Source organism: Bos indicus, chromosome 7 (assembly GCF_029378745.1).
Source record: "Bos indicus isolate NIAB-ARS_2022 breed Sahiwal x Tharparkar chromosome 7, NIAB-ARS_B.indTharparkar_mat_pri_1.0, whole genome shotgun sequence".
Lineage (NCBI taxonomy): Eukaryota > Metazoa > Chordata > Mammalia > Artiodactyla > Bovidae > Bos > Bos indicus.
Window position 1 is genome coordinate 107262078 of NC_091766.1, and position 21698 is coordinate 107283775.

At 43.5% G+C, this 21698-nt stretch overlaps 1 protein-coding gene across 1 annotated transcript in view; it reads right to left on the minus strand.

Annotated features, from left to right (window-relative positions):
* FBXL17 (F-box and leucine rich repeat protein 17) overlaps positions 1–20652 on the minus strand; it is a 521801-nt gene extending 501149 nt beyond the window's left edge. The window contains exons 1-3 of the mRNA XM_070792153.1: positions 19592–20652; positions 6373–6495; positions 1113–1370 (exon numbers count right to left, since the gene is read on the minus strand). Of these exons, the coding sequence (XP_070648254.1) occupies positions 1113–1370; positions 6373–6495; positions 19592–20503 (1293 nt within the window). The 5' untranslated portion in view covers positions 20504–20652. The remainder of the gene's footprint in view (positions 1–1112; positions 1371–6372; positions 6496–19591) is intronic.
* Positions 20653–21698: the final 1046 nt, after the last annotated feature.

Here is a 21698-nt window from a genome sequence, read left to right on the forward strand (position 1 = left end):
CTTTAGGGAACCCAGGCTCCAGTCCCAGGTCCACTGTCTGCCAAACATTAGCCAAGTTTCTTAATCTCTCTAAGACTTAATCTCTTCCTTTATAAAATGAAAATTAAACAAAAAGTTCAATATCAACAACTCCCACAAAGTTACTTCAAGGGTTAAATATAAAAAACACAAAAAGTGACCAGTACATTAGTGGTACTATTATTAAATATTCAAAACATTCACAAATTCAGGGACTGGCACATAGAATCCATTCAATATTCACTCTGAGACAAGAAACTTTAAACACCATTTCCAAAGAAAGTGCATCAACCAGAAAATACATGATACTGTATTGAAACCCAACTACTGTGCCTAATATAGGTAGTTAACATCTTTTGCTTCACTTTATACTCCTCAACTTAGAGTTGCATTTAAAAGATATTTTAAAATATGTAAGCATTTCACCTAGTAACATAAAAGAGGAATTAAAAGTTAATTTTTAAAAGCTCATGCTAACCCAAACTGCATACTGTTATTACATAAAGCAAGTGAAAGTTGCTCAGTTGTGTCCAACTCTTAGTGACCCCATGGACTATACAGTCCATGGAATTCTCCAGGCCAGAATACTGGAGTGGGTAGCTTGTTCCCTTCTCCAGGGTATCTTCCCAACCCAGGGATCAAATCCAGGTCTCCCGCGTTGCAGGCGGATTCTTTACCAGCTGAGCCACAAGGGAAGTCCAAGAATACTGGAGTGGACAGGTTATCCCTTCTCCAGAGGATCTTCCCGACCCAGGAATTGAACCAGGGTCTCCTGTATTGCAGGTGGATTCTTTAACAACTGAGCTATCAGGGAAGCTCCTACATAAAGCAAAATTTAGTACAAAATTTAAGTAACAAAAGAATAAAGAAATAAAATGGCTGGTCAAAGAAGTTCAAGCACTTATTAAAACACCCAAAGAAGTTAATTTGTCCATTACAGCCACAGCACTCTAGTTCATGAACCCAAATATTCATGAATACATAAAAAAATGACATTCTCTGAGTATTACTTTTAACATAAAAATCTTTCAAAGTGATGCTGCAAAAAAACCCATTAATACATGCAAAGCCATCTTATAGATTCTAAAATTTACCTGTTTGAGTCCTTCATCAGTCAGTTTGTCCTGGTTGCCTACATGAACTTTCTGAAGTAAAGGACAGTGAGAGGCAACTGCAATAATAGAGGTGTCAGAAAGCTGTTTACACCTGTAAGCTGTATACCTAAGAAGTCCAGGACATTTAAATGCTAGAACACATACGCCAGTATCAGACATACTGCGACAATCAGAAATGTTGATTTCAATTATATTTTGACTTCTTGATGCAATTTTTTCCAATAATTCATCAGTGACCTATGAGAGGGGAGAAAAAAAGCAATAAATTTAAAACTTTGCTAAAAATGGAAACTTTCTATTCTTTCATTAAATTTTTTCTAATATATAACAATTAGATTATAGCATGAAAACCACAATCAAAAAGCTTCTTAATATTAAAGCATAATAAGAACTGTCATACAATTTAAAAAATATATTTATATGTGGTCTTTTGTCTGCAGTTCCTAGAACAGAGCTCCTGAAGTCCTAGGAACTTCCTGAGTGATGGGAGTGTCTTTTGCTCTTTTTAGCTAGCCCCTTGTGACCACGACTGAGTTTACAGGAATGGAATGACCCAAGTGGGGGCCCTAGAGAGCTTTAGGACGGCACCGGTCACCAGAAAGACCAGACACCATGTGATTAGAGTGTGGAAACTTCCAGTCCCATCCTCTGACTTTCTGGGAAGAGAGGAAGCTGAAGATGGGTTATAAAACCTCTTGAACAATGAGATCTGGAGGGCTTCTGAGTTGGTGAATATTAAAGTGCTGTGAGGGTGATGTGCCTTTAGAGGACAGGGAAGCTCCATACCCTCTCCCTGAAACCTTGCCCTAGGCATCTTTTCCATTTATCTGGTCTTGGGTTACATCCTCTACACTGAAACAGTAAACATTAGTATTTTCCTGAGTTCTGATCACTCTAGCAAATTATCAGCTTGAGCAGGGGACATGGGGAACTTCTAGTTTTAAAGATGGTCAGTCAGAAGTAGAGGTGGCTCCAGACTTCCCTGGTAGCTCAGATGGTAAAGCGTCTGCCTACAATGCGGGAGACCCGGGTTCGATCCCTGGGTTGAGAAGATCCTCTGGAGAAGGGGATGGCAACCCACTCTAGTACTCTTGCCTGGAAAATCCCATGGACAAAGGAGCCTGGAAGGCTGCAGCCCATGGGATCGAAAAGAGTTGGACATGACTGAGCGACTTCACTTTCAGGATTTGTGACGGGTATACTAAGCAGGGACAGTCATGGGACTGACCCCTTAAACTGTAAGGTCTGCACTAACTCCAGGAGTTAGTGTCAGAATTGAACTGAACTGTTGGACACCTAGTTAGCGTCAGAGAATTTGTTAGCGTGGAAAAAAGCACACATTTGGTGTCAGAAACAGCAAGTGATAATATAATGTACTGGCTTTCAATAAAAGCCTAAAAATCTATCCTTGTTAGGAAAACACACTTTAATTACACCTTTAAACTCACCAAAAACTCCCCACAAACAAAACTATATTAGAATTCTGAGTTGGTTCTTAACACAACAAATGGTATGTATCAGTCAACATGATGCATAAATCTTGACTTTTCACACATAATATTAGATGATACCTAACTCAGCGATCAATGCAAAGAAATAGAGGAACACAACAGAATGGGAAAGACTAGAGATCTCTTCAAGAAAACTAGAGATACCAAGGGAACTTTTCATGCAAAGATAGGCTCGATAAAGGACAGAAATGGTATGGACCTAACAGAAGCAGAAGATATTAAGAAGAGGTAGCAAGAATACACAGAAGAACTGTACAAAAAAGAGCTTCACGACCCAGATAATCACGATGGTGTGATCACTCACCTAGAGCCAGACATCCTGGAATGTGAAGTCAAGTGGGCCTTAGGAAGCATCACTATGAACAAAGATAGTGGAGGTGATGGAATTCCAGTTGAGCTCTTTCAAATCCTAAAAGCTGATGCTGTGAAAGTGCTGCACTCAATATGCCAGCAAATTTGGAAAACTCAGCAGTGGCCACAGGACTGGAAAAGGTCAGTTTTCATTCCAATCCCAAAGAAAGGCAATGCCAAAGAATGCTCAAACCACCGCACAATTGCACTCATCTCACACGCTAGTAAAGTAATGCTCAAAATTCTCCAAGCCAGGCTTCAGCAATATGTGAACCGTGAACTTCCAGATGTTCAAGCTGGTTTTAGAAAAGGCAGAGGAACCAGAGATCAAATTGCCAACATCCACTGGATCATAGAAAAAGCAAGAGAGTTCCATAAAAACATCTATTTCTGCTTTATTGACTATGCCAAAGCCTTTGACTGTGTGGATCACAAGAAACTGGAAAATTCTTCAAGAGATGGGAATACCAGACCACCTGACCTGCCTCTTGAGAAATCTGTATGCAGGTCAGGAAGCAACAGTTAGAACTGGACATGGAACAACAGACTGGTTCCAAATAGGAAAAGGAGTATGTCAAGGCTGTATATTGTCACCCTGCTTATTTAACTTATAAACAGAGTACATTAGAGAGACACTGGGCTGGAAGAAGCACAAGCTGGAATCAAGACTGCCGGAAGAAATATCAATAACCTCAGATATGCAGATGACATCACCCTATGGCAGAAAGTGAAGAGGAACTGAAAAGCCTCTTGATGAAAGTGAAAAAAGAGAGTGAAAAAGTTGGCTTAAAGCTCAACATTCAGAAAACAAAGATCATGGCATCTGGTCCCATCACTTCATGGGAAATAGATGGGGAAATAGTGTCAGACTTTATTTTTTGGGGCTCCAAAATCACTGCAGATGGTGATTTCAGCCATGAAATTAAAAGACACTTACTCTTTGGAAGGAAAGGTATGACCAACCTTGACATCAGTGTTCTTGCCTGGAGAATCCCAGGGACAGTGGAGCCTGATGGGCTGCCGTCTATGGGGTCGCACAGAGCTGGACACAACTGAAGTGACTTAGCAGCAGCAGCAGCAGACAACATATTGAAAAGCAGAGACATCACTTTGCCAACAAAGGTCCGTCTAGTCAAGGCTATGGTTTTTCCAGTGGTCAAGTATGGATATTGAGAGTTGGACGGTGAAGAAAGCTGAGCGCCAAAGAATTGATGCTTTTGAACTGTGGTGTTGGAGAAGACTCTTGAGAGTCCCCTGGACTGCAAGGAGATCCAACCAGTCCATCCTAAAGGAGATCAGTCCTGGGTGTCCATTGCAAGGACTGATGCTGAAGCTGAAACTCCAAAACTCTGGCCACCTGATGCAAAGAGTTGACTCATTGGAAAAGACCCTGATGCTGGGAGGGATTGAGGGCAGGAGAAGGGGACGACAGAGGAGGAGATGGCTGGATGGCATCACCGACTAGATGGACGTGAGTCTGAGTGAACTCTGGGAGTTGGTGATGGACAGGGAGGCCTGGCGTGCTGCAATTCATGGGGTCGCAAAGAGTAGGACACGACTGAGCGACTGAACTGAACTGAACCAAAGTATATAAATTTCAATTGCTTTCCTACTTCTATCAGAATACATTACATATAGTTAAATCCACAGCTTATACTATATATCATCTTGGATATTAGGACACCAAAGACTATATATAAAGGCCATTAAAAAAAAAAACAACCTATCTCAGAAGACTCAGAGCTAAATATAAGTAATCTTAAAATTCATCTAGTGAAAAACTCACAGGACCATCTTGATATTTTAAACAATTTTTAAAAAGCAACCTGTACACATTCCCTGACCAATCATACTTCCAAAAAGAAAAAAAAAAAACACCAAGAGTTACCATTATTGAAGTGTTTTAAGTAAAAATAATGAGAGAAAATACATATGATTAAAGTTAGAAAGGAAGAAGAAAAGAATCAGGGCATGTTGAGGAGTACAAGGTGTAAGAACAAAGGCTGAAACCACTTTGTTTCTACTTGTTGGAAACAGTGTGCCTCTTTCTCTATTTTCTTTTCCTTTTTTTTTAAACCTCCAAACCTAACTACCAGCAGAGGAGAAAAGCTAATAGTCTGAGCTTATAACAAATAGCTGGGATATTCAAGACTAAGGAAGTTAAAACCCCATGGATTACTTCACATTACTGCTCTCTACACTCTCAGCCACAACTAACCAAGTATTCACCATGCCCCCTGGATACAAACTTGATGAACTCAGGCAGGTAAACACTGTATAACTGTCTTAACCCTTACCAATAAGGCAGGCAAACAAAAAGGAAACTTAAAAACAAATGCTCAGGAAGTTATTTTTTTTACAGTGCATGTGTTATAAACAGACACATATGCTACCAGTGATATGCTGGAGTTGGCTTGTGCCAAATCAGAGAGTCTGGAATATGTATCACTTTCCACATCAGTGATAGCATCACATTCTGTGACATCACACTTTTAGCTTGAAATTGGTCGTGGGGAGAGTATCAGGGCTTCTTCTTTGTTCATTTGTTTTTGGAGGCCAGCTGTTAAAGCACTCACCAGCGCATCACTACTAACAAGATCATGGGAGGTTTCGAGCAGGTTTAATACTCTAATAAAACCCTATTTTTAGTGGATATTTTATGTTTCCAAAGCCAAGTACTGACAACCAAGGAAGAATTTAACAAGTCCAACCAACTGTCTGAAATAAGGCAATATAAAGTACTTTCTTTCTTAAATGACACCACCATATAAACATAATGGGCAGCTGGGCAATGGGGAGGATTGGAAAACTCATCAAAGTGAAAATTAAAACAAAGTAAGTTACCTTATTCCATTTTGCTTCCATTTCTTCACACAAAATAACATTATAAGAATACTATTATCAAAAGTATATTATTATATTAATAGAGATAATGATAGTATCAACTCATAAGGCTGTTGATCAAATGAATATACATAAAACTCACAGAACAGTACCTACATGGCAAGTCAGCAGCACTATTTAAGTGTTTGCCATGGCTGTCTACTAATTCTCTCTCCAAAAAATGAAAAGTTTAGTAACTTTTTCAAATGTAGTAGAAAAAAATAGTAATACGGTGGGGGAAACAAAGAGGACTGCAACAAAAAGTATTCAGAAGCAACCCCAAATTGCCAATCCAAACTAAAAGATATATCCATCACAGAAACCTAGCTTCAACTTGAATTTGAAAAAAAAAATTACTAAAGCACAGAATTATAGATTTCAGTCATTTGAACTATCCTGAAAAACTACAGTGTGAAAGAAGTAATTTCTAAGAAGAAAAAAGATATTTTTTGAGTAGGTCAAATTGAGTGTTTTTGTAGAATCAGAATCCATACCTGCTGACGACTGCTAAGATCCAGCTGCTTCCAAAACTGGAAATCTAAACAAAGGTCACGCCAGTACTTGCAAACCAATGATGCAGAAAGGCAACGTTCATCCAGAGATAAATTGGAAAATATCTGTGAATAAAAAAGGAACCACATAATATGTGTTAAACATTTTAAAGGCAATAAAAGTTTTTACCAGTTAGAAAAAATTAATCTTTTTTAAAAAATGTATCCCTTGTATCAAGGACTGATCACAGCAAGGGAGCTGCTCCGCTATATAAGAAACCCCAAGCACACTGTCTGAACAGCTGAGCGCCAGGTTCCCCACAGAAACATGGGTGAGGGGTGGTCATCCTTCCAGCCATGAAAAATTAACGTTTTAAAACAGAAAACCATTTTAGTACAAGTGACCATTATTAAAAGAGTCACTATTATGGGCTGTCCTAAAGAGGAAGTATGATATGGGAGTAGCTAAGGTGAGAACCGAGAAAGGAAAAAAAGAACACTCAATCTACTAAAATCATGAATACAAAGAGATATTATTGCCAACCTTACAAAAAAAGAAAGAATTATAGGGGAGTATTATGAACAATTGTATGCCAACAAATTAGATAATCTAAACGAAACAAACTTGTTAGATATATACAAACTACAAAAAACTGATTCAAGAAGAAATAGAAAATTTCAATAGACCTATAATAAGAGAAAATGTTGAATCAGTTATCAAAAACTTCCAACAAAGAAAGGCCAAGGACCAGAGGGCCCTAATAGTGATACCTTTAAGGAACAAATAGAAATCCTTCTTAAATGATTCCCAAAACTGAAGTATAAGGGAACTCTTGCTAACTCTATGAGGTTAGCATTACTCTGACACTAAAGTCAAAGACATCGCAAGAAAACTATACACCAATGTCTCTTATGAATTTAAATGCAAAAAATCCTTAAAAAGCCTACTTAGCCCTTGAACAATGTAGGGATTGGAATGCTGACCCTTCATGCAGTTGAAACCCAAGTGTAACTTCATAGTCGGCCCTCCCTATGTGCAATTCATCACCCACAGATTGAACCAACCAAGGACCACGTACTATCATAGTGTTTACTATCGAAAAGAAGCCTGAGTATAAAAAGACCTGCATAGTTCAAACCCATGCTATTCAAGAGTCAACCATATCACCAAAGTGAATCAAGCAGCGTATTAAAAGGGTCATATACCACGGTCCAGTGGTATTTATCCCAAGAAAGGAAAAATGGTTCAACAGGCAAAAATGAATCCATTTAACACACCACATTAATAAAATAAAGGTTTAGAAAACTCAACCATTTCAATTAATGTAGAAAAAGCATTTGACAAAATGCAATACCCTCTCTTGGCAAAAATACTCAGGAAACTAGGAATGAAGGGAACTTCCTTAATGTGATAGACGGCATGTGTAAAAATTCTGCCATTATTATTACATTTAATAGTGAAAGACTGAATATTTTCCCCTGAGATGAGGAACAAGACAAAGATTTCTGCTGTCTCCACTTCTACGCAACACCGTACTAGAGATTCTGGCCTGGGCAATTACATAAGGAAAAGAATTAAAGGGCATTCGGATTAGAAAACTAAAATGTTCTATAGTTACAATTATCATGATCTTATATAGAAAAATCATACACAAAAAAATTTAGAGCTAAGAAACAAATATTTCTATACACTATCAATGAACAACTCAGAAATAAAATAAGGAAGGACTTCCCTGGTGGTGCAGTGGGTAAGAATCCACCTTCCAATGCAGGAGACACGGGTTTGAACCCTGACCCAGGAGGATTCCACATACTGAAAAGTAACTAAGCCCGTGCACCGCAACTACTCAACACTCAATCTAGAGCCTGTGCTCTGCAAGAGAAGCCTCCACTCACTGCAACCAGAGACAGCCTATACAATCATAAATAAATAAATACAATTGTAAAAAGGAAAGCACTGCTATTTTTAATAGCATCAGAAAATGCTTTTTTACAGTTTCCATGTCTTTATATTGTAACTTGCCATTCTTTGGGTCAATGTTATAATCTCTTATAATTTGAATAATGTTTCCTTCCATTCTTTAACATGTTTATTATAGTCTGAAGTTTTTATCTCCTAAGTCTAATATCTGTGCTTACTCAATTTCTATTAACTGTTTTGTTTCCTCTCAGTACAGGTCACTTTTTCTCTGTCTCTTTATACGTCTTATAATTTTTCATTCAAAACCAGACATTTTCGGTAACATTTGTAGCAACTCAGGAATTTGATTTACTTATCTGAAATGTTTCAACTTTAATCTCCCTGGCCTTAAATGGTAGGATCTGAAGTTTGAATGTTTGTTTGCATGTCTCTGCTCAACTTTTAATTCTTATTCATGTTTCTTTAGTGTGGCTTCCCTGTGTCTAAATTTGGGCCAAAAAAAAATGCTCAAATACCTCGAGCCTGCTCTTCAATCTGTGCATGGGTTGGGAAGAGCATATTCAAGGCTTATTCTCAAGGTTGCTTTGGCCTGCTTTCTGCTAGATACTCTCAAGTCTCCCCAGGACATGTGCATAGTTTGAGTAAACCAAGGATATGTGAAGAGCTTATTATCCCTTTATGGGTCTCTCATTTCCAAGATCCGCTGGTTAAATTCCTAGCTGATCCCCACCTCATCCCAACTGGCACCACAATATCAAACCTGAAAATATGTGGGTTTTAACCATTTTCTTCCTACAAAGTTCATCACGTTTAGCTGACAGATACAGGTTGTTACTCATTGCCGCTAACTGAGTTGGTGATGGCATCACCGACCCAATGGACATGAGTTTGAGTGAACTCCAAGAGTTGGTGATGGACAGAGGCCTTGCATGCTGCAATTTATGGGGTCACAAAGAGTCGGACACAACTGAGCAACTGAACTGAACTGAGGGTAACTAAGTTACCCTCTTAAGACACCAAAACAGCTAGTTGTTGCTATTCAGCCACTAAGTCGTGCCTGACTCTTTGTGACCCAATGGACTGCAGCACACCAGGCTTCCCTGTCCTTCACTATCTCCTGGGGTTTGCTCTAATTCATGTGTATTGAGTCGGTGATGCCATCCAACCATCTCATCCTCTGTCATCCCCTTCTCCTCCCGCCTTCAGTCTTTCCCAGCATCAAGGTCTTTTCCAATGAGTCAGTTCTTCACATCAGGTGGCCAAAGTATCCGAGCTGGAGCCTCAGCATCAGTCCCTCCAGTGAATATTCAGGACTGATTTCCTTTAGGATTGACTGGTTTGATCTACTGCTGTTAGAGGTCTCAATTCAAGAGTGGTATGCTAAGTCGCTTCAGTCGTGTCCGACTCTGTGCAACCCCATAGATGGCAGCCCACCAGGCTCCCCCGTCCCTGGGATTCTCCAGGCAAGAACACTGGAGTGGGTTGCCATTTCCTTCTCCAATGCATGAAAAGTGAAAGTGAAGTCACCCAGTCATGTCCAACTCTTCGCGACCCCATGGACTGCAGCCTATCAGGCTCCTCTGTCCATAGGATTTTCCAGGCAAGAGTACTGGAGTGGCTAGACTTCCACTATTCTTACCTGAAGCTCTAGTAGTTTTCCTAAGAATAAATACATATCAATTTGTTGTCTGCCTTTGGTCAATTCCCAAAGCCCAAATAGTTCAGGGCAATTTTTCCCAGTTATTTACATATATATGTATATGGGTATTGGTATGTGTGTATATACATATATGATATATGTGTGTCTGTGTATATATACATATACATGCACTGTTTGCAGAGAGGATTCACCAAAGTTTTCATGCAGCCAAAGTCAGAGGTTCCTCTCTGGTGGATTTTTTTATGCTTGTCCTCCACATTTCATAGACAAGAAAATTAAGATTTCGAGAAATCAGATCATTTGTTGAAGGTTAAAGGACTACATGATTTTAAAGGGCTAATTTGTCCCTTAGCAAACAGAAGCTGTGTGGCACATTCTGGAACCAAGAAACGCCTTGTTTAAAATATGTGTAACTTTGGATAGCACCTTCTTTGGACCTTAATTTGTTCTTTTCCGAAAGTAAAATGATTGTCACAACAGATAATTGACTAAATCTAGGTAGATTTTATTCAGGTGAAAGGAAATTCAATGAGTGAGTGAAGGGAAGATAACACCAGTACCAGCAAAGATGAATTAAAAAAAAGCAAAATCGAAGCTGAAACACCAGTGCATATTTAATAGATCTCTGCATATGGTTTGTTGTAGGCAACCTATAAAATGGCCCTCACTGACCCCACCTCCTGGTAGTTACACCTGTGTAAGCCTCTCCTCATAAGTATAAGCGGGGTTTATTGACTCACTTTTAATGAAAAGAGTATGGCAGAAGAGATTGGGTTAAGAAAACCATGGCTTCTTATTTTGGGTGTTCTTGACTCTGCTGTTGCATGTGATCAGCCCTTTGGAGAAGTCTGAAATGGCATGGCAAGGAACTTCAACATCTGTCCAACAGCCAAGCAAGACCTGAGGCCTGCCAACAACCACGTGTGTAAGCCTGGGTGAAAACTCTTAAGCCCCAGCTGAGCAGCCCCAGTGACACCTTGATCATAGCTTCATAAGAGACCTTGGATCAGAGGGACCCAGCAAAGCCATGAAAAGATTCCCACAGAAAACATGAAATAATAAATGTTTGTGGTCTTAAACTGCCAAACTTGTTAAACAGAAATAATTAACTAACATATGCTTTAATATACCAGCTTTTCTTAACAGCCATTAAAATGCTATCTCGCCCATTCCCTAACTCCTCAGAAAATAACGACTCTGCCCCATGGTGTTTTTCTTAATTCATTTAACAAACATCTGTGCACATGTACCTGGGCTTCTATGGGAGACACTAAGGTAGGAGATTTGCTCACTGATCTCAAAATTATATATTCAAAGACATGTCCGAATTATCTTTGGATAAGCTGATATTGAAGAGAAAGAGCATTTCAAAGGTTGCTTTGAAGAAAAAGAACATAAAGGACTGACCTGGACCAACATTTTTGTTAAATAAGAAAGAGGAAAAAATGACAGTGGAAAAACTGAAATGGCACTTGGATCAAGCCAGGAAGCTGCTTACGTTAACACAGTCCTATTAAGAACGGCTTGAGTATGACAGAAGTCCACACCAAGAAGGTATTCTAAGGCTGCAAAAGATAGAGGCATGGGTCATCTTATATTTGCTGCTCACTGTCCTAAAATACAGGGGAAAATGAGTTACTCTTTTAATCCAGGTCATCTAGCCCTGCCTCCTGAAAAACCTGTATGCAGATCAAGAAGAACAGTTAGAACTGGACATGGAACAATGGACTGGTTCCAAATTGGGAAAGGTGTACATCAAGGCTGTATACTGTCAGCCTGCTTATTTAACTTATATGCAGAGTACATCATGCAAAATGCCGACTGGATGAAGCACAAGCTGGAATCAAGATTGCCAGGAGAAATAACAACCTCAGATATGCATATGACACCATCCTTATGGCAGAAAGCAAAGAGGAACTAAAGAGCCTCTTGATGAAAGTGAAAGAGGAGAGTGAAAAGGCTGGTTTAAAACTCAACATTCAAAAAACTAAGATCATGGCATCCAGTCCCATGACTTCATGGCAAATAGATGGGCAAACAGTGAGAGACTTTATTTTTTGGGGCTCCAAAATCACTGCAGATGGTGACTGCAGCCATCAAATTCAAAGATGCTTGTTCCTTGGAAGAAAAGATATGACAAACGGCACATTAAAAAGCAGAGACATTACTTTGCTGACAAAAGTCCATCTAGTCAAAGCTATGGTTTTTCCAGTAGTCATGTATGGATGTGAGAGTTGGGACTATAAAGAAAGCTGAGTGCCGAAGAATTGATGCTTTTGAACTGTGGTTTTGGAGAAGACTCTTGAGAGTCCCTTGGACTGCAAGGAGATCCAACCAGTCCATCCTAAAGGAAATCAGTCCTGGGTGTTCATTGGAAGGACTGAAGCTGAAGCTCCAGGACTCTGGCCACCTAAGGTGAAGAGCTGACTCATTAGAAAAGACTCTAATGCTGGGAAAGATTGAGGGCAGGAGAAAGGGACGACAGAGGATGAGATGGCTGGATGGCATCACTGACTCAACAGACAGGAGTCTGAGCATGCTCCGGGAGATAATGAAGGACAGGGAAGCCTGGCATGGTGCAGTCCATGTCCACAAGGAGTCCGACATGACTGAGCGACTGAACAATAACAAGCCCTGGAAAACAGAAGAGGAAGCAAAGGACAAGCAGCTGCCTTTTACAATATGACTTGGAAGTTGTATACATTGCTTCTACTCCCACCCTATTACCTAATATTTAGTCACAGCCACCCCTATCCATGAGAGGTTAAGAAACAGGCTCTGGTTAGGTGGCCATGTGCCTAGCTAGAACACGGTAGGTTCTGTTACCAACAACAATATAGAGGGAACGATATCAGGAAACAGAAATGATTTCTAGTCAAGACCTGGGTTGAAAACGCTTAATATTCCTAGATCTTTAAGGGGCGGATCTGAACAACGCAACTGAACTATTAATTACCAGAAAATGTACAAGTCATATTACTGATACAATCTGAACTAACCACTACCAGGCCAATACCCAAGTACTGTCAAGCCTTGAAAATTCTACTTTTGACTAAGGCATGGCTATAAGTCATCAAAAGATACTTCAGACTAAAGAAACTTCCAGAGACCGTACTGTTGCTTAACATTTGGGCATACATATCCCACAGACCTTTAAAAATCAACCATGCCGACACCTATATTTGGCCATTTCTTTTCTTAATGAAGAGATCTTACCTGCTATCAGACATTACTACAAGATGGAGATAAGGTTTATAAGCAAGCAGGTTGCATGCAAGTTATAGAAAGAAAAGAAGTAAATCTGTGTAGCAATTTCATATTGACTATCTTCTCTGTATCAGTTCAACTTTTCTGGTCTTTTCAGTTTTTTCCTATGAACATCATATACTGCCTCTTTCTTAAATAGTCTGCTTACAACAACTTGCCAAAAGCCTGAAAGAAACATTTACTAACTAGTCTGTTGAATAAAGCACCACTTAGAAAAATAGAGACACAGAATATATTTCTTGTATTTTTCCTTTTTATTTTAACCTGCACGTGCAGCTTGCAGGGATCTGAGTTCCCTGACCAGGGAGTGAACCCGGGCCTGGCAGTGAAAGCGTGGAGTCCTAACCACTGACCTCCAGGGAATTCCCTTTCTGGTATTTTTCTAACCATACAGCCAAAGGGAAGTCATAGATTCTAAAACTACTTCCTAATCTATAATCAAAATAATTTCCATAGTTTAACCTTTAAAATTTAAAGCACAGCAAGCCAATAAAACCCCAACTATAACTACACAGAGTGTCAGTCTATGGTCAAGTATTCACACAAGAATAAGTTTTATTCTAAAGCAAGTCACCAAAACATGACTCCTTTTTGAGTATTCGGGGAGGAGACACTATGAAACGATGTGTCCTCTGACACACCTCCAGGACTCTCTGAGCACTTCCTTGTGTTCCAGCTCAAAACAGTCTAAGCTCATCTTGTGTCTTCCTTGTCCCAACTCTGGAATCAGTCATTTCTCCAAGAACACTGATTCCTTTTCGCAGAGAATGGTATTTAGAAGTTAAGATACGGACACTAAGCATACTCACTGTCTTGGGCACTGCTGCTCAGAGATCCTCTCAGGGCAGAGGAAGGCACTGCATCCATGAACGCATACATGCAGCCCATCTCCCGACACGTTCCTAGCTTCTCCCCCGACACGGGTGTCCTTACACATGCAGCCCATCTCCTGACACGCTCCTAGCTTCTCCCCCGACACGGGTGTCCTTACCATGCCACCTGGGCTCCAAACTGGCCAAGACTTGGGCAAGATTCTCTATTTCTAATTGAAGTATGGTTGATTCACAATATTATGTTAGCTTCAGGTGTACAACATAGTGATTTAATATATTTACAGATTATACTCCATTTGAAGTCATACAAAATAATGGCTGTATTTCCCTGTGCTGGACACTATGTGCTTATTGCTTCAAGACTCTTGATAAGCATAAAATAGGATATTTAACCAAAGGAAAATAACTTTTTAAGAAAGTATTATTTTAATAGTAAATGCTTCCATATTTGCCTTCATGTATCTTCCCTCACATTCCCTATCATTTATAGAACCTGATATCTTAAGCTGATAAAGAACAGCTCAAGGTTAACTCCCTTGAACAGCTACTCATTACAAGGCACAAAAATTTACAGACTTCCCAAAATGAGAAGAAAACAAGTCTCACCTTTTGGTAATCTGATTTAATTAAGTTATCCAAGATTTCTAGGCATTCTCCAGCCAAAAGATATCTTGAACCTGACTTCCTAAGGACACTTCATTTCAGCACTGGCTAAGATCATCCCTGGAACTCCAGAGACGTACCTTCTAGAATTTATGTGGTACTGGAACCTAGGTCAAAGCATTCACAAAAAACTACATTAACTTAGTTCCTCTTACCCACTACTAATCTACATTCAAAGCTTTAAAAAGTTGTATTACTCATTTTCTTTGACTCCCATTTTCATTGCTTTTTTCATATCTGAAAAAAAAAACAGATCAAATACATAAGCTTACCTCCGAAACACATTTCTCTTATAAAACTCTTCCTTGATCTCTAAAGCAACCTGTTGGTAATAAAGCTATAAAAATACAGATTTAATTAACTACTGACACACTGTCAGAGACGCATTCATGGTAAAGTGGTTTTCTAATGGTGGTGATGGATTTTGGATCTCTCACCAGGTTGGCTTGGAAAAGAAATAGTCTGCTGACAGAGACCAAGGTATCTAAATATATAGCACACAAAGCCTCTGAAATTTAAATATAGATTCAAAATACCCAGTTACTCAAATAGCAACTACTTAAAAATATTCCACTGCTGTCATTTGATAAAATTGTTATAGTGATTCTACTATATAAAAACCTAATTCTGATATCAGTAGGCAAGATTGCTTAAAGTTTTAAAGGCAACAGTTACCAAAGACTGAGGCTACCTTATCTGATCTAAAACAATATATTAACCAGTTCAAGATCAAACGTAATGGGCTTAATTAAGTGTTCAATACCTAAGAAAATTATATCCCCATAGTTGAACTTTGAAGGCCATTCCCTGCTTCTCAAATTTTTTGTATTTAAAACAATTCAACCCCAAAGACCCAATTATAAAATTAGCCTCTGAATCATAATGGTTAGAAGTTGACTGGTGTTAAGTTTCCACCTGCCTTCCAATTAAGGAATTTCTTTCATAAAATCTCTGAGAGAAGGTTAATCAAGCCCTTTTACCCCGTATGTTGAAAAGACCTCACGACCTGGAAACACTGAGCTGAGTTCTAGCCCAGGGCCTGCCATTCACTATCTGAAATGCCCCGGGGTAAGCCATTTCACTGCTCTAGGCCTGCTTCTTTTCACGCATAGCGTAGGGAGTGATCAAATGACCTCAAAGGTCTCTTCCTGAAGTTACATAATTACAAGTGCCAGTGAAGCTCACCATGTAAAGAATTCATTTTTACACAGCTCCCAGGAGGAGAAGGGGGAGACAGAGGATGAGATGATTGGATGGCATCACCGACTCCAAGGACATGAGTTTGAGTAAACTTCGGGAGGTGGTGATGGACAGGGAGGCCTGGCGTGCTGCAGTCCGTGGGGTCGCAGAGAGCTGGACACGACTGAGCTACTGAACTGAACTGAATCACACTATATTGAAATAAATACAGTGTTGCATAATACTATGGGATACTACAAACTAAAAAGAATGAAGGAAATCATACACTAACAACAAAAAACCTCCAGTTCATACAGTTAATAAAAAAATTGAAGAACATGTACATTTTTATGCCATTTGTGGAAAAGGCTATGAAGTTTTACATAGGCCTTTCTACAATGAAGAAAATATTCTGGATATGCAGAGTCCAATATGGTAGCTACCAGCCACACGTGACTACTGATCTCTGAAATACAGTTATTGTGACTGAGAAGCTGAATTTTAAATTTTACTTAATTTTAACTACTTTATTTTAAATAGTAATCAGTTCAGTCAGTTCAGTCACTCAGTCGTGTCCAACCCTTTGGGACCCCATGGACTGCAGTACCCTAGGCCTCCCTGTCCATCACCAACTCCCGGAGTTTACTCAAACTCATGTCCATTGAGTCGATGATGCCATCCAACCATCTCATCCTCTGTTGTCCCCTTCTCCTCTTGCCCGCCCCCAATCCCTCCGGGCATCAGGGTCTTTTCCAATGAGTCAGTTCTTCGCATCAGGCGGCCAAAGTATTGGAGTTTCAGCTTCTCCATCAGTCCTTCCAATAAATATTCAGGACTGATTTCCTTTAGAATGGATGGTTGGATCTCCTTGCTGTCCAAGGGACTCTCATATAAATAGTAATATGTGACTAGAAACTACTGTACCCCACAATACAGTAAGTCTACGAAAAAAATCTAAACTGGTAATGGTGGTTAGTGACCTCTGGAGAGAGAACTAGATGGAGGGTAGCGGGGAACCAAGGCAAACTTTTGCTTTCCCTGCATTATGGGAACTTAAAGCAGGTAATACTCACTACTTACATAAAACCAAAACTGAAAAAGACCTATTGATATTGAGTCAAAAATTTGACTGAAGTAGAGTAAAAAGAATTGAGTTTTTTCTCTTTTGCTTATACCAGACCTGGGAAAAACTGAACAAGTATGGTAGTCTGAGTCAACTCCCCTAAAAACATCTTTAAATCATATTTCGTCACATTTTTCTCCCAAACTCTCTCCCCTCCACCTTCCCATTCTCTGTAACTATAGTAACTTCTGGTACAAAGGACTCAGCAGTACAATTTTAGAAGTTATGGCCCATTATCAGGGAAGTTGGGCATACCTTCTAATGGGGGTAATGGATTTCTGCCTCTATAAGCACAACCCTCTGGTACTGTTAAAAAAAAAAAAAAAAAAAGTCATCGCTCCCTAAGTCCTTCTTCAAGCCATAATAGAGCCAGAAACTTTTCACCATCCAAGGCTCTACTGTGGCTCAAAACAACTCAGGGTACAAACACTTCTTACAGACTTCCATTATTGGCATAGTGTATATTCACGCAGAGTCTCAACCCAGACTTCCTAAACACCTGGTCATTCGCTCCTTCATCAATATTTACTGAGTGCTATTAAATGCCAGGCACTGCATTTAGGGGAGGAGACAGAGCAATGAACAATATTTAAATAGAAAGAGCCTCTGCCCTTCAAAGCTTGATCCCCAAAAGTTAATTGGCTTGCTAAACACTAAAAAACTCTAATTTCAATTCATTCTAGACAGTCCAACTCATGCTTATGCTGAATATCACGGGGACCATGAAAACCACACAGAGTAGCTCTATCCTTGTTTCTAATACGAGTAATGGAAATCTACGTAACGTGTAAATACTGCAACACAACAGGGGAAGTCCAATGAATAATTTCCCCAAATGTTCCCTAGAACAAGTTTTCGACAGTCCTTACCAAAAATGTGGAAAAGAACAATGTTGTAAATAAAATAAACTTATTGTAATGGAACTCTCTTAATTATGAAATCATGTCCTTCCTCCTTTCTTATCTTTTTCTTTTCTTGTTGTTTTTGTATTAAAATGTCCTCTACCTCATGAAATAATGATAGTTTAGGTAGAAAGTGGGAGGTACCAGCTTTTTACTTTGTTTTTAACCAGTCTTACTTACCAAATAACAAGACAGCAATCAAACCTCTATGCCAAATATTTGTTGATATTTCATTTGTCCAAGTTGTCCACTAAGTTAAAAGATTCAAGAACATTCCCTCTGCCCTAAAATGCACAGCCTGAACATACAGAGGCAGCAATTACTCCTTCAAAAATACACCACTGAAAGGTGAACAACTTCAGTTCAGGGTGTCTGACTCTGTGACCCCATGAACCGCAGCAGGCCAGGCCTCCCTGTCCATCACCAACTCCCGCAGTTTACCCAAACTCACGTCCCTTGAGTCAGTGATGCCATCCAACCATCTCATCCTCTTGGACATGTGGAAAAATTAAGCTTTCCCAGTTCTTTGCTATATTATTTACAAAAATATTAATATCACAGTAAAACAAATCCAAACACACAGGATTATAAACATGCAAAAAGTCGAAAGTATATTGTTGAGAATAAAAATTATAATTGATGACAGCTACTTCAGTAACAATAAAATTAGCCAAATTCTTATCTAGGTTTTTCTAGTTAGTCTTAAATATCATCCTCAGTGATAAAGGGGGTTTGTATTTATTAAGCTCCAGAAAGCTGGAGTGTGGGGGTGAGAGAGAAGAGAGAAAATGAACGGAAAAGAAACTTTTTAATACTAACTTACTACAAAGTATCACATAATTAAGTTTATCACTAGCATTGACAAAACTGCAAATTTTACTTGGTAGCTGAAAGTGGGACACGGTTTCCACGGGATACCTCTTCCCCACTCACGTATCCCCCCAGCAAAAAATACACTTGTCCTTACCGTCTGGTAATCTGTCTGCTTTACCTAAGATAATAGAACATAGCATAAATAAAAGGGTTTTCCAGTCAGACAGGCCTAAACTCCGCAGATCTGTCTGTGTGTGACCTTGGGCAAGTCATTCAACCCCTTCAAGCCCCGCTGGACTGTAAGCTCCATAGGAATACACACCACGTCGGCCTGACTTACGACTGTAGGCATGGGGCGCTGATACATCGGTTTCTTCTTGTGTAAAGATGTTAACAATATTTCTTTCACGGCGTCAACTGAAGAATTCGGTGAGATATTATGTATATAAAGCTCTGGCACTGTGCCTGATCATCGTGGTCAAGTACTCGATAGATAAAAGGTAACTGTTTTTCGACATCAGCTAGCAGTTATCAAATCTGAAATTACTGTCTGAATACTTTCTAACACTAATATACAAGTCTTTACCCGATTAAGCGCAAACCGCTCAAGGGATTAAAAAAAAAAAACAACAAAAAACATTTCACAGAAAACCTACAGTTTCCAGTTTCTACAACAGTGGGCTTGGGACTCTCCTAGGTGGACCCGGGATTACGCGCAGCAGACTCAAGCGATTAAAAGGACCTTCAGCGGACTCCAAGCCCCTGCACTTGAAATAACCGGCTGTCAGGGAGCCCCGCCGCCCCGGGGAGTGCAGCAGAGAGGACCCCCGAGCGGGCCCGGCGGGGGGCGCGCAGACCCACCTTGAGTAGGATGGAGGGCGGCAGCTGGTTGATGTCCGGGGCGTCGGGGGGCGGCTCCCTGTGGCAGTCGCACGGCGGCTCGGGGCCCTCCGGACAGTCGGCGTCGCCGCACTCGTGCTGCGGCTGCCGGGCGGCCGAGGGGGCGGCGCCCCCCGCTCGAACCGCGTCCCCGCCGGCCTCCGCGGGAGCCCCTCCCGGGGCGGCGGGGGAGCGCGGGGCGCGGAGCGGCGGCGGGGGGTGCTGCTCGGGGCCGCCGCCCGCAGGCCCGCCGCCGCCGCCGCCGCCGCCGCCGCCGCAGGCGCCCCCGCCGCAGCGGGGCTGCTTACAGGGGGTGCAGGCGGGGACCCCGGCCCCCTTCCGCTTGCACACCATCTCGGGGGGCGCGGGGGGCTCGGCCGGCGGCGCCCGGAAGGGCCGCGAGGCGGCGGGCGGCGCGGGCGGACGCACGGGCCCCGCGCGGGCCCACAGGAGGCTCCGGGCCGGCCGCTCCCGGGCGGCGGCGGCGGCCGGCCCCAGCTCCCCGCGGCCGGGGGCGGGCGGCGCGGCGGCGGCAGCGGCGGCCGAGAGCAGGAGGCGGCGCGCTGCGTCCTCAGCGGCCAGGCCCGCGCGGCGCCGCGCCGGGGGCTGTGAGGAGGCGGCCGCGCCGTAGGCCCCGAGCGGCCGCGGCGACGACAGCGGCGGCTCCTCCTCCGGGCCGGCGGGGGCGGGCGCGCCGGGGCCGTGCACGACGAGGCAGAGCATGCAGGGCCCGCGGAAGAGGCAGTCCCGGCCCCGGGGCGCCGCCGCCGCCTTGGCCGGGGCCCCACGGGGCCACCTGAGGAGAGGCCGGCGGCGGCGGCGCCACCAGCTGCCGCAGCGGGGCCGCTTCTGGCGCGGGCGGCGACGCGGCTCCTTCGAGAGCAGGAGGCCCATAGGGGAGGCCCCGCGCAGGGGCCGGGCCGGGGCAGGCCGCGCGGGGGTCGGCCTCGGGCCCGCGGGCACACGCGGGCACACACACACACACGGGCACACACGCGGCGCTGGGGGGCTACATGCTCTGCCCCGGGACGCCGAGAGACCACGGCGGGGCGCGAGCTCTGGGGACGCGACGGAGGCCGGCGACCCTGCTGACCGCGCGGCCGCTCGCAGCCTGGCCCGCCGCCTCAGTTGGTCAGGGCGGCGGCTGGGGAAGCGCGGGGCGCGCCTCAGACCACTTTAACGGCGGCTCTGCCGGCGGCGGCGCGCGCGCCCGCGGCACAGCTCGGCGCGCCGGGAGCGCGCGGCCCGATCGGGAAGGGGACGGGGCCGCGGCGGAGGCCCGCGCGGTGTGGCGAAGCGGGAGCGCGCGGCCCGATCGGGGAGGGGGCGGGGCCGCGGCGGAGGCCCGCGCGGTGTGGCGAAGCGGGAGCGCGCGGCCCGATCGGGGAGGGGGCGGGGTCTCAGCGGCGCGCGGCGGGGGGGCGGCTCGGGAGCGCGCGGCCCGCTCGGGAAGGGGGTGTGGCCGATCGGGAAGTGGGCGGGGCCTCGGCGGCGCGCGCGGCTGCTCGCCGCCTGACTGCCGCTCGGCCGGGCCAGCCGTCACGGGTGCGGGCTCATCGCTGTCTGTCCCCGTCGCCCGCGGTTTCCCGGAGCCCACGCCCCCTTTGTGGTGCTGGGGGGAGCCGCCTCCGAGCTCTCCGGGTGACGTCCGTGGGCACAGCCGCGCTGACGTCGCTAGGCGCACGTTCGGTAACCGCCATTGGCCGGGAACCGGCGCTCTCACCGCCCGACCAGGACACCGAGGCCGCTGAGGAGACCCGGTCCCGCCCGAGGCCAGCCCGGGTGCCCGGCGGGCTCTCCGCTGCGCCGGCGGGAGCGCGGCCCTGGGCCTGCGAGAATGGTTCTCCCGCGAGGGACTCACGGGTGGACCGGCTCTGCCGTGTTTCTTCGCTTGTCTGCAGACACTTGTTGCTAGGGACGGACAGGTTTTCCCTAAGTACATTTCGGGATGAACGCACTTATCAGGTGATTTCAGTTCAGTCGCTCAGTCGTGTCCAACTCTTTGCGACCCCATGAACCGCAGCACGCCAGGCCTCCCTGTCCATCACCAACTCCCCGAGTTCACCCAAACCCATGTCCATTGAGTCGG